Source organism: Colobus angolensis, unplaced genomic scaffold (genome assembly GCF_000951035.1).
Source record: "Colobus angolensis palliatus isolate OR3802 unplaced genomic scaffold, Cang.pa_1.0 Scaffold300, whole genome shotgun sequence".
Taxonomy (NCBI): Eukaryota; Metazoa; Chordata; class Mammalia; order Primates; family Cercopithecidae; genus Colobus; species Colobus angolensis.
The window spans coordinates 1,724,790-1,741,989 of NW_012116267.1; the positions used below are offsets into that span (position 1 = coordinate 1,724,790).

Consider the following 17,200-nt stretch of genomic DNA (forward strand, 5'->3'; position numbering starts at 1 on the left):
CCCAGCTCCCACTTGAGGTGTCAGTGATTTGTTTTACGGGAGTGGGTATCCTCGTTCTCCACCAAGGATCCAGTCCCAGGATGGAGGCTGCTTGAGATATCCGAGCCCTCAACACAATATTTCTGGCTCATCTTTTTCAAGGAACTAAGAAGGAGGGCAAAGGTGCTAGAGGAGTAGAAGGGAGCAGAAAATCATCTTTACCCTCCTGGAGAAGAAGGAAATGGAGGCGTGGAAGGGAATAAATAGGGTGGCCATGCAAGAATCTAAACACCCATGATGTGCTGGTGTTGCAAGAATTTACCCAACCTGTCTGTAGAGCTCCTTCAGGCCTGGAAAGTTGTATAGGGGGGGCAGAAGTGCAGAAAGTGGGAAGTGCAGAACATTCTTATGGAAAAGATGTCTGCCACAAATGTTTATTTAACAAAGTACAGAGAAAGAATCTGTCTGCAAGGGAGGAGGCAGCAGAAACCAGAAGGTGCCTTCTGTTCCCTCTGAACTGTGGTCCCTCCAGCTGTGTGCACTGAAGGCCACTCTCCCTCCGCCTCAGGGACACGATGCCAACTGAGAATGAGACGTGTTCTAAAAACACCTATCTTTTCTGGAAGCTAGTGACCTATCCTTGAACCCTCCCTCCAAAAGAACTCTGCCTAAATACGGAGCCTTTTTCCAGACGCATCTCAGACTCATCTGGCTGAAGGGAGCAGCCTCGTGGTGCAGGGTGAACTGTTTCCCCTGGGAACCATCTGACAGTGCTAATGAGGAATTGCACTTTGCATTTATAGAGCACCTTTCATCTGTGGATCTCAAAGCTGCCCCACAAACATTAATTAACTCTCACACCTGGGAGGCAAGTGAGCCTGATTACCCCCATTTTTAGAGGTGAGGAAACAGAGGTTTGAAAAGAAAAGGACTCCAGGGAGAACCAGCAGGATTGGGGGCGGCCTGATGTGAGGAACCAGCATTCTTGATTCACAGGGCCCTGACCACAAAGCCACAACGCTTCCCCAGCGAGGTGATGAATACGGGTCCCGGAAGCAGGGAGTGGTGGAGAGGCAGCCACAGGGCTCCCTTCTTCCCTCCCACAGACAGCCTGCCACCTTCCAGGCTGGCAAGTTGGCAGTGAGGACGGGATCCCTCAAAACCTGAGGCCTTTAAAACAGCCTACCCAGGCAGGGTTCTGTCCCAGCTTGGTCTGACTGCTTCCCTTCAAAGTAATTGCTGGAACAATGAATGCATCTGGGCTACACATGACTAACCAAGATGTCTGCAGCCAGCCAGAGACGAACGGTTGGCAAATCCTGGAGCCGTTTCACAACCTCCCTTTTTTTCCAGGATCCAGAGCTGGTGCTGACTGACTCATGTTGTCATGGGATTTCAATGATACAGCAACAGTGTGCTGAGCTGGTGTCTGCTACCTGGGGGTACCTGTAGTAGGAATAGGTGACTAATCTTACTTGTGATGTGCCGGAGCTTTGCTCCCTGCTGCAGAGGCCAGAGGAAACACTGCTTCTCAAAGACAGTGGAACTTTCAGGGAAATGTCCCTTTCAGAGCAGAGTCGCCCACCCCCAGGGACTCTGAAAGGCCCTGATATCACACACCTCTGAAAGGTGATGCTGGGAAGCATCTGGGGTCACCACCTTTGCCTGCAGGGGAGCCTAACCCTTTCTTCCCAGGGGTCGCAGATAGTGAGATGCAAACCACCACTGGGGCTCGCCCTAACACATCACCCTGGAAACTGACTCACATCTCTGAGTCCTGAGTCACATCCTGTTGTGTGTTCTGAGGTCTCCAAGAGGGCATTACACCAGCTCCCCATGACTGAGGTGAACTTGGAGGGAACCCTGGGAACATCCCTACCTTCCTCTAGGCTGCAGGAAGGAAAAAATTCCTCCAGGGAAATAACCAGGGCTGCCCCTTGGGTTTATATGTTCATCAAGCAGATTTGGGTTTTTCAAAAATAGATGGTAGAACCACCCTGTGGCCTATGTGACTTTTATTTTTAAATAGCTCTGAGAGATGACTGAAAGACCTGGCATTTTAAAGATGTCAGCCACATAACCAAGAAGGGGCTTTCTAACAATAACCTTCTCCAGGCCCAGGATGAAGGAGGGTGCCACTGCTCAAGGGGTGCTTCTGAGGGTGGGTGTTTAAAAGACCCTAGAGTGGACAGTCAGAGGAGGGTCAAGAGGGGTCTCTGTCCATCTTCTCCCAGCGCCTGTGGGAAGCACAAGGACAAAGAGGGATGTTTTGAACTTTTCAAAGGACAAGATTTTTTGTTTCATTGATTTTTTCTAATACTTTCCTGTATTTAATTGCATTGGTTCCTAGTCTAATTTTTATTACTACTTCTCTTCTGCTTGCTTGAGGTCTGTAGTGATTTTTTCTCAAGTCTCCTGAAGCAGAAGCTTCAGTGACTAATTCTGGATCTTTCTAATATATGTATTCAATGCTATAAATTTCCCTCTAAGCACTGCTCTGTCTGCTTCCAAAAACTGTAATAAGTTGTATTTTCATTTAGTTCAAAACACTTTTTTCCTTGAGACTTTTTATCTGACTCATGGCTAATGTAGAAGTATGTTGTTTAATCTCCAAATATTTGAAGATTTTCCAGTTATCTGTTATTGGCTTTTTAGTTTAAATCCATGTGGTCTGAGAAAATACTTTGTATGCTTTCTACACTTTTAAGGATCTTAAAGTGTGTTTTGTAGCCCGGAATATGGCTTATCTTGATGAATGTACCATGTGAGCTGAAGAATATGTATTCTGCTGTTAGACAGTATATTCCATAAATGTTAATTAGATCAAGTTGACTGGTAGTACCGTTTAGGTCAACTGTGTCTTAATTTTCTGCCTGCTTGATGTATCAATTACTGAAAGGCGGTTATCGAAGTCTCCAATTGTTACAGCATATTTACGTATTTCCCCTTGCAGTTCTATCAGTTTTTGCCTCATGTTTTTTGACGCTCAGTTTTTAGATGGACATATATTAAAGATGGTGTCTTCTAGAGAATTCACCCACATTATCATGTAATTCCCTTCTTTATCCCTGAAAATTGTCCTTCCTCTGAAGTCAGCTTTGTATAAAATTAATATAGCTGCTCTAGCTTTCTTTCAATCAGTGTTAGCATGGTGCATCTTTTTCCATCCCTTTACTTGTAATCTGTATGAATGTTTTTATTTAAAATAGGTCCCTTGTAGACAATATGTAGTTGGGTCTTGTTTTTAATCCACACTGACAATCTCTGTCTTTAAATTGGTGCATTTAGGGTATTCATGTTTAACCTAATTATTACTATAACTGGAGTAGTATCAATCATATTTATAACTTTTATATTTGTTGCACCTGATTCTTCCCCCCACCTTTTTCTACCTTTTATAGGTTTAAACATCTTACACGATTCCATTTTATCTCCTGTTAGCATATCAATTATTCTTTTTAAAAATGTTTTTAGTTATTGCCCTAGTTTGAAAAGTACATGTATAACTAATCTACATCTAGCATCAAATAACACTGTACCACTTCTTCCTTCCTATCATTACTGCCTTTTATTTCATTTGTCCACATGCTACAATCACCCAATACCTTGTTACTATTATTGTAAAGTTATCTTTCAGGTCAGTTAAGAAAAATAAAACTTAATTTTACCTTAATATAGTACTTTTCTAATGCTCTTCCTTTTTTATGCACTTCTTTTTAACGTTTCTCATAGGGCAGGTCAGCTGGCAATGAATTATTCCAGTTTTGTCAGAAAATATCCTTATTTCTTTGAACTTGAAGGATAATTTTGCTGGATGCAGAATTATAGTTTGGTAGCTTTTTTGTTGCAACACTTTATTCATTCTGCTTTCTGTTGGCATGGTTTCTGAAAAGAAAGATGATGGAATTCTTATCCTTGTTTCTGTAAGGGTAAGGTGTTGGCTTTTTCCTCTCTCTGGCTTCTTTCAAGATTTTGTCTTCTCTTTGGTTTTCTGCAGTTTAAATATGATATGCCTGGGTGTAGATTTGGTGTTTATTATGCTTCGTGTTCTCTGAGGTTTCTGGATCTGTAGTTTGGTATCTGTCATTAATTTTGGAAAACTCATAGCCATTAATACTTCAAATATTTCTTCCACCGTTCTCTTTTTCTTCTCTATCTGGTATTCCAATTACACGTTACACCTTTTGAAACTTTCTCACAGTTCTTGGATGTTCTTTTTCCTCTTTATCTTTTTGTTTGGTAAGTTTCTGTATCTTCAAGTTCATTGGTTCTTTCCTTTGTCATGTCCTGTCTACTAAGTTGTAAAGCCATTCCTCATTTCTGTTAGGGTGCTTTTAGTTTTTAGAATTTCCTTTAGAATGTTAAGAGTTTCAGGCCGGGCACGGTGGCTCACGCCTGTAATCCCAGCACTTTGGAAGGCCGAGGTGGGTGGATCACCTGAGGTCAGGAGTTCAAACCAACCTGGCCAACATGGTGAAACCCTGTCTCTACTAAAAATACAAAAAAAAAAAAAAAGCTGGGCGTGGCGGCGGGCGCCTATAATCCCAGCTACTCAGGAGGCTGAGGAGGAGAATCACTTGAACCCAGGAGGTGGAGGTTGCAGTAAGCCAAGATTGCGCCACTGCACTCCAGCGTGGGTGACAGAGTGAGACTCTTGTCTCAAAAAAATAAAATTTTCCATCTCCCTACCTACATTATCCATCTCTTCTTGCACGTTGTCTTCTTTTTCCATTAGAGCCATTAACATGTTAATCATTGTTAAATTTCCTGTCTGGTAATTCCAAACTCTGTGTCACATCTGGGTCTGGTTCTGATGCTTGCTTTGTCTCTTCAGACTGTGTTTTTTCTTGCCTTTCTTGTAATTTTTAATTGAAAGTTTAATATGATTTATCAGGCAACAGGAACTTAGGCCTTTAGTGTGTTATTATTTTCATGTACCTAAGAGCTGGACTGTATTTAATGTTTGCAGAGGGTACCAGAGACTTCAAATTCCTCTAGTGTCCTTGTTTTTGTCTCCCATGTCATCTATGAGCTTCTCTATGAACTCCTCCTTAAATAGTCAATCTACTGAAGCTCTTTCAGCCATAACCCACTGTTATTATAATATATTGGATCCTGGGAGAATCTGGTGGAGTTCCTGAATGAAAAACCCACAACAGTGCACTTCCTCCTGAAACTGTAGCCCCCAGGAGTGTCTTACTCTCACACCAGTCTGTACTCAGTCTCTAGCAATCTGTCAAAATCACCATTAAGTGTTCCCATCAGTTTATGAATTCAGAAATTCTGCTCCCAGCAAGCAGCCCTCACTGTGATTCTCTATATTTGCCTGCTTCTCAAAATTTGGGGTGGCAGTTTGCCCTGCAACTTAAGCTTTCCATTGGACTTAAGAAAAGTCATGGATTTTCAGTTTGTTCAGCATTTTTTCTTATAAAAACAAGAGTGATGACTCTCAAGCTCTTCACATTTTGGAACTGAAACTAGAAGCAGCAGGACATTCTGACATGAATTATTTAAAAGGGTCACTGTTGACTCTAGAGACATTTTAATATTGCTGCATCAAAAGATAAAAGCACTCTCCTTTCTTCTCGTGTGATATATGCCACGTACACCTCTGAGCTCACCACTAACTTCAACTCTACCTTATCCCTAACTTCCCATTTCAAATGGAAGGGAATGGGGTTCGAGGATGTGAAAAAGGGTCCCTGTTTTACCCATTATTTGATGATTAAAAAGCTGAAAATAACCTATCACAAAATGGCCTCAGTAAAGTGGCTACATCAGACATCATTTAGCCTGGAAAACTGGTATGCAGAAAGGCTTAAATTTAACTTTTTGAATCCAGTAATTTTTATTTATTTATTTATTTATTCATTTATTCATTCAAGACAGAGTCTAGTTCCGTCACCCAGCTGGAGTGCAGTGGTGCAATCTCAGCTCACTGCAAGCTCCACCTCCCAGGTTCACGCCATTCTCCTGCCTCAGCCTCCCGAGTAGCTGGGACTACAGGCGCCTGCCATCACGCCCAGCTAATTTTTTGTATTTTTAGTAGAGACGGGGTTTCACCGTGTTAGCCAGGATGGTCTCGATCTCCTGACCTCATGATCCACCTACCTCAGCCTCCCAAAGTGCTGGGATTACAGGCAGAAGCCACTGCGCCTAGCCCTGAATCCAGTATTTTTTAATGGAAACATGAGTTGGTTGAGATACTGAGTTCCTGCCTTCTCCATCCTAATCCTAAATTTCCAATCTCCTTCCCCCTTTACCATTTAATCTCCTGAGCCCAGCTCCTCTCCAGCCTGAAGAGTGTGTCTGTCAAGACTTTAGCTGTGAACAAAACACTATTACTTGAGCCTTATCCTGGAGCAAATGTGTGTGGTCTCACCAATGAACATCAGATAAGTCCCTTGGCATGGATTTCTTTTTCTTTTTAGAAATGTCATCATAAAGGTTACTCAGACCTATTGAGCATTTACTATGGCCAGAAATTGTAATACTTGCTTTCCATATAGTTTATCTCACTTATTCCTATTACTCTTTGAAGTCAGAATTCTAGCTATGAACCAGAGAAAATAAGTGACCTGCCTAAGGTCATCCAGTTGGTTTATGGTGAAGACAGGATGCAAACTGAAATTTGTCTGTGATTTAAGTTTGGTGCTTTCCCTAGTCTCCTCCTCTCAGAGGCAGAACATAAGCATGTAATAGATACCACTAGGGTTCTTGTTTCTACCTTGGGAACAGCTGTTTGCAAGTCCAAATCAGGCAGCTAATCTAGCAGTTAGCCCAGATACAGCCCTGAGGCACCCCAGTAGCTGTAACTCCCAGAAGGCAGGAACCTTCCATTCACTAGTGAGTCCCCAAGACAGTGGCCCAAGTGAAGCCAAAATGTTTGTTGGAAATATGAGTGAATAAAAAAGTAATTTCATGAACATATGAATGAATACATGAATGAATGAAGCAACACCCAGTATAATGATTAATGCAACAGGAAGATGCCTTTCCAAGCATCACAAGGTCTTGGGATCTTCACTGACTGTAAGTGCCAGTGGGGCAGGGACCATATTGGTCTTATTCATCACTCTCCTACCAGGTAAATTAGCACATTCCTGGCACACTGTAAATGTTCAATACGCTTTTGTTCTTTTTGATGGACTGACTTATCAGAGGCAGCTCTTTCAAGAACAAGTAGTCCTGTGCTCTGGAGAATGATTTACAGTGGTTCTCCTCCTCAGCCTGTGGCCTCTTCTGGATAACTCCCATCTTACTCCCCTCTACTTCCTCTTCCCAGAATACACAAATTTATTATTACAGGCACCACTCTTCACCCCACATCTGATTCTTCCCTCACTCTGCTTAATGTACAAGTAAAGCAAAGAAATACTGTGTAGGACCTATTGGAATTAGAATCCTGCTCTGTCACCATTGGAAAGGATTTAGGGATCATCTCCCTTCAGAGGTGAGAATAAGAAAGTGTGAGTAATCCAAGGTCACCCAGTTGCTCACCAGACAGAAAGACCCAGAGCCCACCTCTCCTCCCTGTTAGTCCGGTGCTCGGGTGGCCCATGAGTTCATGTTGGCCCTGTCAGACCAAAGACAGTAATGAATATTAAACCCAGAATGCACCATAGTATCAGGGCTTTTTTGTTTTTGTTTTCTATTAGTAACACATGCAGAAGAGGCAACCACTAAAACCCCAACATCAGAGGCTCACCATCCCCACCTTCTGGCCCACCACTGGCAATGAACCCAAGCACAGGTCACTGTGGTCTCGTGAAAGAAAACTGATGTGGAGGGTTGGGTGGGCTTCAGGGTGTTTATTGCCATCTCCCCCTCCAACACCTGAAAAGCTAAGTTATGGTGTGAAGTCAGAAAATGTGGAATCTGCAACCCTGTCTTTAAAAAAAAAAAAAAAAACTCATAGAACTTAGACTTTAATCATAAAGATTTTACCAAAGCATATTTTTTAAAGGCTGTGAAATATTATGCAACGTTTGCATGGTTTAATTATGAGTTTAGAAAAGCCTAGCACAACTTTTTCACGACAGTAAAACATGACAGAGCATGAATCATGGCATAATACTTTATGCTTAGTGTGGCTTTAGACACGGGGTTAGAGGTGTGAGGCTGTCTACACAACAAGGCATGAATTACTGTACTGCAGTTCACACCCTGGGGGGCTTTATGATAATTCTGAAACCTCTTTTGTTTGCTTTTAAAATGATTAAAATATTGGAGTACTCTATATTCACTTAGTAAACGTGTGTATCTAGTATATACGCATGACTTATACAAAATATCTAAGTATATGGTTTCTTTTTCATTTGGAGTAAAATACCTGCAGTAGCATGGGAATATTGAGCAGTCTGCTATTTCTGTTTGCCTTTAGTTATTGGAAACACTGTTAGCTATAAGATTACACAGGAGCTTCAGCCAAGGTTGAACATTTATTTTCTGCTGAGTTTAAAATGGACTAGCTCTTTTGTTTCTTGCCACCTCTTTAAATCCTCTAAAATTTGGAATAAAATGAAGACCTTTCTTTAATAATAGATTTCAAAGATTCCAAGTTAAACTATTTGCCCAGGAACTACCAGGTTTTTTAAACTTAAAAAATCAGTTATTTTCATGCACACACAAAAAAGAAAGAAATGAATCAGTAGGAGGGAGGGAGGGAGGCTGTCAGAATACTGGGGAGGAAGATTTGGGTCTCCAAATATCTGATTCTGTTATCTACTGTGGCAGCTTCAGAGAGATAAACAGAAAAGCAAATTTGAACTGCTAGAAATGAAAAGCCCCTGTAGGAAGCAGATCTGAATATTTTATAATGAGTAGAAATAGCTCATTTCTTTATGCCCTGACCTATACAAAACTTATACCCAGTATTGGAAAGAAGTCTCCTCTTCCTACACTGCTACTTGCAGGATCATGAAGCTCTGGCTGTGAAGACCCTTGGGAGTTATGGTAGTTCACTGTTCTCTCTGTCCACAAAGGTGGGACATAAAGAGAAAATTAATGTTTAACTCCAAAGAAATTAAAACTCTTCTAGTGGGACAGTGTCCAATTTAAATTTCCTTACACATTTGCCTAAGAATAGAGCTGGTTTTCCTCCTCCTTTTCATCTGCAAACAGTATGATGCTTTTGAAAATTAAGACTCCTTTGAACACTGGAGTCAAACTGACAAAATCCATTCTGTCTAAATCTTTTGAAGTCAAACTTTTGTCTCTTTCCTATCCCAGGCCTCTTATAATGGCAATCTATAAAATACCTGCTAAAAACTCTGACTTTTAAAAGTTGCAGACTTGAAGTCCTGAAAAGGAACAGAAGGCCTGGGTTGATAGGGCCAGTTCTACTGCTGGGTTTGTGAACTAGTCATTAGACCTCATTGCCAGTTTCCCAGCCAGACCTTCTTTCCTGTCATCCTTGGGACAGAATTCGCCTTAATCTAAAACATTTACCAGCCCATGGAATACTTTTGCCAAAGGTAAAGGTATTAAAAAAAACAAAGCCCCAAACTCCACATTCTTACCGAACACAGATAGGTGATCCCCTGAGTTCATAAAATGTTTCTGATGATGATAATTCTAATTATTGGCAAAGCTGAAATCATCTCAGCACTCAGGAGATACTTGAAGTTCTCAAGTGCTGAAGTTCAACAGTCTGGACATTAACACTCCTACCTTAAAAGTGTAATCCATTTTTCTCATCATTGTTAGCATGATTAAATAAAACCTTTGGAAGGAATAGGTATAAGGTGAAAATCTCCAAGAATCCAGTCTCTTTTGGAGGGAAATAATCCAACAGAGGCAGATACTTGGACTTGAGTAGGCTTATTAAACCCTGGTACATAGGCCACATACATGTATGTGACATATTTGAACAAAGGCCCCTCGTTTCTTGTTAAAAGACATTTTTTAAATCCCACCCCACTTTACATATAATTGATCTTTCGGATTCTCTTCAGATACAAGGCAGATCCAGCCATCCCCACCATGGTCCTACGATCAGTCCTACCAATACCTGGGATCCATTGCCTCTCCTTCTGTGCACCCAGCAACGCCCATTTCACCTGGACGTGCCAGCGGCATGACAACCCTCTCGGCGGAACTTTCCAGTCGACTCTCAAGTAAGCCACTTGAAAACACATTCTTTGCAGTTGAGCTGAGGTGGAAGGTCCAGGAGATTAGAGGTGCATGAAGGCGTTGGCAGAACATTATTAAAAATTGAGTAAAACATGGTTTAAAGACAAGGTGACCTATCTCTACTCTGAGTCCCATGCCCATGCACTGATTTTCTTGGATACTTAAGAGGCAGAGATTGTGGATATGAAGGCAGAAGTGGCTTGGAGAAGTAGGTTCCTTAGACATTCTAAAGTTGTTCACATTTGGCAAGAAAGGATGGTGACTGAAGGGTTAAGAACAATATAAAAAGCCAAAGTAGTCAACTTTTAGGACTCATTATTCCAAATGAATTCTGGCCTGATGGGACTGGTCCATGTGGTGGTGGTAAATTTTCACAGATCACATGGACAGCACACGGGGGTACATGTGGAATGGGAAGTAAATACAGCCACCCCTCGGTATCCATGGAGGACTGGTTCCAGGACCCCCCATGGATACCAAAATCCATGGATGCTCAAGTCCCTCATATAAAATGGTATATTTATATATAACATATATATCCTGCCATATATTTAAATCATTCCTAGATTACTCATAATACCTAATGAAATGTAAATGCTATGTAAATATTTGTTTTACTGTATTGTTTAGGGAATGACAAGGAGAAAAGTCTGTATATGTCTAATACAGACACAACCATCCTTTCTTAAAATAATATTTTTGATCTATGGTTGGTTGAACAGATGCAGAACTCACGGATATAGAGAACCAACTGTATACCCCAAATTAGACATTTCCAACTAAGCGCTGTTCATACAGAGGCTAGAGGAACAGAGTGAAAAACTCAGGTGTCATGGTTAGCATAACTGTTGTTAATATGAGCTCATTAAGTATTAGTCATTTAACCTGTGAGCCCTTTGGGCTTGGAACTCACCTTTGCTCGTGGGCAGGGAAATCAGAGTTACAGAGAAAAATTCCTGTGTTGAAGGCAAAAGAAGAAACTTAGTGTTTGGGGCTTTGAAATTGGAGCTGCACCAAACTGTGAAAATGCTTCAGAGAACTTCAGTGTTATGATGCCTGCAAACACCCTTGCATGTGTGTTTGGGGGAGGGGGTGGGTCTTGCTTTTCAGCTCTTGGAATCAGATTATAGCAGGTTAGGGGACAGGCACAGGGGTAGTGGAGTCATGTCTGCCATTTTAAATGTTGTGTAATGTTGTGTTTTCCAGACAGTTGATTACTTCAGGTTTCACCAGATGCCTTAGCTGCTTCTTAGAGCTTCACAACAGCAGTACTATTGACATTTGGGGCCAAATAATCCTTTGCTGGGGGAGTCTGTCCTGAGCACTGGAGAATATTTAGCAGCATCCTTGGCCTCTAGATGCCAATAGTATCCCGCTCACCCCAGTTAGGACAATAAAAAATGTTTCCAGACATTGCCAAATGTCCCAAGGGGCAAACCTGCCCCCAGGTGAGAACCACTGCCTTCCAGTATTCTTGGGTGCTACAGTAAAATAGGAAAGCCAACTTCAGTGCTCGGTTTTCACATTACTTTTGGCCATTAATGCCAGTATTTTCATGGTACATGCTGCTCTAAGGCATTGAGAGAGTAGCACAGGTATCGTAGCATCTTGTTTAGCTTGTGGTTTCTAGAAGCTTATCCCTCAAGAACAAAGGCACTTGTCAGCTTTTACTGATTCTTCTCAGTGCACCCCTCTGCCCACTGGCTGTGGTCTTCATCTGAAATAATGCCTGTTCTCCTTTGAATGTTCCTGCTGTAGGCCTGTCCTTTGGAATTTATTACGTAAGTCTTCTGACTTGGTCATCACCCAAGATCAGCACCTTATAGTCCAAGAACCCTGGGGGCCAACTCCTCCAGCTGACTGGTGCTCAGGTGGACGGGTGACTTTTTAAATAAAAGGAATGAGTAACGTGCACTGCAAAGTCCCATATCACAGTTACATTTGTGAATACCCTGGACTTCAATCACCCAAGGCGTAAGGGAGAACATTTTATGGCATGGGAGTGTGAAGCAGATAAAAACCATGTCCCATTTCAGAACCCAAGAATGATTCTTTTCTTCTTGGAGGGAGGACAGAATTCCAGATGAGCTTTCACAGTGGCATAGAACAGTATGGGAGACTGCTCTTCAATTTGGCAGAACTCCCTCTGAGAAATCAAGCCTGGAGCACAGGCCTGAAAAGTGTTGTCATAAACCTGGAGGCAGGAGGGGGGTGGAATACATAAAAGGAAAGTGGCTGCCTGGCCGACAGCTTTGAGAACCTGACACTGCTCTGTGGCTGCTTTGCCTTTTAATCCAGCCCGACAGCTTTGTGCTCTGCCCCTCTTCCCGGCCCCAGCCCCACCTGGGCTTCCTTCTGCACTGGGGACTTGGACTCTGTCTGTCTCTCTCTCTATCCTTTGCAGACAGACTCCACACCTTGTCTGAAAAGAGTTGTCATCTAGAGGTTTACTTTTCTTTTTTCTTTTTCAAAAAAAAATTAATGTTTAGCTGCCAACCTGGGCGACAGACAGCATGCATTAATCTGAGTCATGCAAAAGCTCCTTTTAAGGCAGCCATTACCTGCTCAGGTTGTTTAATCCTCTGGGGGCAGTGGGAGGGGCCCTGGAGCAAGGCTGCTTTCATCCATGTCTAGCTGGAGAGCAAAGACTTGAGCCGTCATGGCAAATATTTAGCCCCATCAATGGGAAAACACTTGCAGCCAAAATACCTGGACCTCCTAAGCCCCAGATTTCCTACTCTTAAAAACTCCCTGTGAATATCAGGGGTCCCCAACTCCTCCCACCCTGCTGCTGAATCAGGGGACACCAGGCCAGCCAAAAGGACAGAAGCGCTATGGCTGGATGGGTGAATTGTGCAGACTGATGGGTCTAAATAAGGGATCTGAGACAAGACACAAAGATGAAACCAACATTTAAACAGAGCATTTGAATCTGAGCATATCTAGAGGGCCTAAGGTATTTATTATCAAAATGTGTGTAAAAAAGATAGTTTGACCAAAGGGATGGTCTTTTGTAGTATGACGTTGCTCATGTGTACACAGAAGGATCACAGGCAGTATTTCAGCTCTTTCCTTTGGATGTTCTGCCCACAAGCGAAAGAACTATTTTCCCCCAACAGCTGAGACCGTAACATCATTCCAGTACTTATGTCCATGACAAATCATGGACTCACTCTGGATTCCAGTAACTTGGTACTATCACCACATTACCATGTAATAGTTGGAACCTACTGGCAGAGCATGTCCAGACATTGCTGTAAAACAGGGTGACCTTTCATTCATTTTCCAGTGGATTCACCTTTTTGTCTCAGGGCAAATGAAGCAAGAGGAATAATGGGCAGAGTCATTTATTTGTGTCCAGAGTATTGCATCAGATGACAACAAACTGACTGTATTTGCCTAATACTTTTCCTCCTGTCCCAGCTTCTCCATAGACTCTATAAATCTAAATGGAAAAATGGAGTAAAGTTTCCTGTTAACTCTCAAACATGTCACAGCTCTCCATGTCAGCAAAAACAAGTGACACAAGGCTTGCTCACAGATGGCCCCAACAAGTGGGCAGGGATGAACCCTGTGGAATGAGGTGTGGCCTGGCTCAAGAATGGACTAGAGTGTGGCCAAGGAAGGGCAGCCTCAGAACCACTGTCCGTTTACAACTTTTTCCCTGCCCACATGTCTGCCTGGCTTTGAAAAGATTAACAGGAGTGTTTGTTTGAAAGTCAGACTCCTGGTTTCCTCATTAGTGAAGGGATCTGCTACAGACTTGGGCTGTTTCTATAAACTTTAATTACCTCTCTGATGAGGAGTGTATCCCCTCATCACACTCACCCCAAAGGTACAGAGGAGTTCATTTTTAAAAATGTGTTAGGGCAATAAAAGACCATTAGAGGGAGGGAGGATGGGGTGTGGAAGAGACGAGCAAGCGAGAGAGAGAGAGAGAGAAAAAAAAAACACACACTAGCTCTCCCTGCTGGAATAATAGGCTTGAAATATGAGGAAGTTGATCAACTGCCGATGCCTTCCAAAAACAGATTAATCCACCTTGGTAGCTTTCCTTTCAGAGCAAGCTTTTGGCTCTGTCAACTTTCTCTATCAGCCTGAACTCAAAAGGACACAGGCCACATGCCATCTGAGCTTAAGAGTTATTTTGTGTGTTGATTTGAGAACTTCACATTTTAAAACAATGAATTCATGTTTCTAGCGTTTGTTGCTGTCTGTGGATTTGCTGATATAAAGAGGAGAGTCCTAGCCTGGCCATTTAATGAATAATTCTGAGGACCGTGAACTACTCCAGGGCGCCCTCCTACAGCTGCAGGGGTGGTTCTCAGCTGGGGTGACTTTGCTTCCCTCACCCCACCCTCAGGATATCTGGCAATGTCTGGAGACATTCTGAGTTGTCACAAGAGGGGAGGGGGATGCTACTGGCATCTACTGGGTAAAGCAGAGATGCTGCCAAGCATCCTACAATGAACAAGACAGCCCCCCTCCACCCCAACAAATGATCTGGCCCAAAATGTCAACAGTGTCACAGCTGAGAAACTCTGATCTTCAGACATAGGGAACCCTGCCTAGTACACAAATCCTCCGTAGTTCCCAAGGGCGGCCTGTAGGTAAGAAAAATGCAGACAGAGCCAGTGAACCACAGGACAGCACAAAAGCCAGTTGGTGAAACTGTAAATGCATAATCCTAACAAAATAATGCACAGTCGTAACGAAGTGAGTTTTAGAGACAAAGCTTTACAACTTCTGGTAAAATGTCCTCATGTGCAAAAAACAGAGTAGATAAATCAAGGTCCCACATCTACTTGTGATGATAAACCAGTGAAGTGCATAATAGAGAATACCAGGTGAACTCAAGGCCATACTGTTTCTAAAATTGGGGAACTAGTATAAAGGTAGATATGGAGAGGAAGAGTGGTAATGATATTCCCTGACATTCGCTCAACAGTTGCTACTGAGCCATACATTCACTTAAATACTAGGAAATTATCAACTTTTCAACTGTTGAAGGCCTATGAAAATGGCAGTTTTCTATCATTCAACCTAAATACTATGTGTAATGTATTATTATATATTAATAGTGTTAGGATATATATTATGTATAACATATTGTGTCAGTAACATATTTATGCATCCATTACATTAATTATTATATAGTGTCAAATTATCATTTGTTACATTAATATCACAGATTAGGTTTATATTATTATTGATATATTAATATATTGATCAAATAGAGGGTCAGCAAACTTTTTTCTGTAAGGGGCCAGAGAAGAAATATTTTAGAGCTGGGTGCAGTGGTTCATGCCTGTAATCCCAGCACTTTGGGAGACTGAGGCAGGTGGATAATTGAGGTCAGGAGTTCAAGACCTGCCTGGCCAACGTAGTGAAATCTTGTCTCTACTAAAAATACAAAAATTGGCCAGGCCTGGTGGCGGGCGCCTGTAATCCCAGCTTCTCAAGAGGCTGAGGCAGGAGAACTGCTTGAGCCCAGGAGATGGTGGGTGGAGTGAGCCAAGATCACACCACTGCACTCCAGCCTTGGTGACAGTGAGACTCTGTCTCAAAAAAAAAAGAATAAATGTTTGTTCTGTGGCCCCTGCAGTCTCTATACTGACCACTTGACTTTACAGCAGTGGCTCTAAAGCAGCCATAGGCAGTACATGAAAGAATAAGTAAGGATGTGTTCCAAAGTATGGATGGACACTGAAGTTTGAACTTCCTGTCATTTTAACAGGTCAGGAAGTATTCTTTTTTGCATTTTCAACCATTTAAAAAAAGTAAAACGCATTCTTACCTACTGGGACATGCAACAATTGGTGGCAGCCAGATTTGGCTGGCAGGCTGCAGTTTGCCAACCCTGGAATTACATCAACATTTTATATATGTTATACATATTATAGTATATACTATTGCATATTACATCTATACTATACCTACTATATTATGCTATACTACATCATTTCATATGTCATATTACATTACATGATATTCTATATTACTGTATTATATTACTGTACATTATACCATCCCTCCGGGCAGTAGCATTCTCCTGGTCCCCGTCCTGCTGGGCATAGCATCCTGGGTGACCTCATCTTTTTTGGGTGGCAGATTCTGGGTAGAAACCCTCTCCCTGGGCAGTAGCATCCTAGGTGTCCCCCATCCTCCCAGACCTAGCATCCTGGGTGCCCCCCCCCTCGGAGATGGCATCCTGGGTGGTCCCTGTCCTCCCAGGCATAGCATCCTGAGTGGTCCCCCTCCTCTCGGAGGTGGCATCCTGAATGGTCCCCATCTTCTTGGGAGGTGGCATCCTGGGTGCTCTCCATCCTCCCAGATGGTAGCATCCTGGGTGATCCCTGTCTTCTCAGGAGGTGGCATCCTGAGTGGTCCCCATCCTTCTGGGCATAGCATCCTGGGTGGTCCCCATACTCCTGGGAGGTGACATGCTGGGTGATCCCCGTCATCTCTGGGTGGTCCCTGTCCCCCTGAGTATAGCATCCTGGGTGACCCTCGCCCTCTTGGGAGGTAGCATTCTGGGCGGTCTGCGTCCTCCCCAGCAGTAGCATCCTGGGTGGCTTCCCATCCTCCTAGGCGGTATCATCCTGGGTAGCCCCCCGGGGCAGAGGGAAGAGCTGTGGCCTCCGCAACCCCCCACTCACTCCCGCTCCGTTCTCTTGCCCTCACCGCAGCGGCACCCGACCTCACGGCCTTCAGCGACCCGCGCCAGTTCCCCGCGCTGCCCTCCATCTCTGACCCCCGCATGCACTACCCAGGCGCCTTCACCTACTCCCCGACGCCGGTCACCTCGGGCATCGGCATCGGCATGTCGGCCATGGGCTCGGCCACGCGCTACCACACCTACCTGCCGCCGCCCTACCCCGGCTCGTCGCAAGCGCAGGGCGGCCCATTCCAAGCCAGCTCGCCCTCTTACCACCTGTACTACGGCGCCTCGGCCGGCTCCTACCAGTTCTCCATGGTGGGCGGCGAACGCTCGCCGCCGCGCATCCTGCCGCCCTGCACCAACGCCTCCACCGGCTCCGCGCTGCTCAACCCCAGCCTCCCGAACCAGAGCGACGTGGTGGAGGCC

General features: G+C 43.5%; 1 protein-coding gene across 1 annotated transcript in view; it reads left to right on the forward strand.

Annotated features, from left to right (window-relative positions):
- Positions 1-17,200, forward strand: part of RUNX1 (runt-related transcription factor 1) — a gene marked incomplete at its 3' end in the record, with an annotated part of 257,544 nt that extends 240,344 nt beyond the window's left edge. The window contains exons 7-8 of the mRNA XM_011950027.1: positions 9,936-10,097; positions 16,803-17,200. Coding sequence (XP_011805417.1) covers positions 9,936-10,097; positions 16,803-17,200 — 560 coding nt within the window. The remainder of the gene's footprint in view (positions 1-9,935; positions 10,098-16,802) is intronic.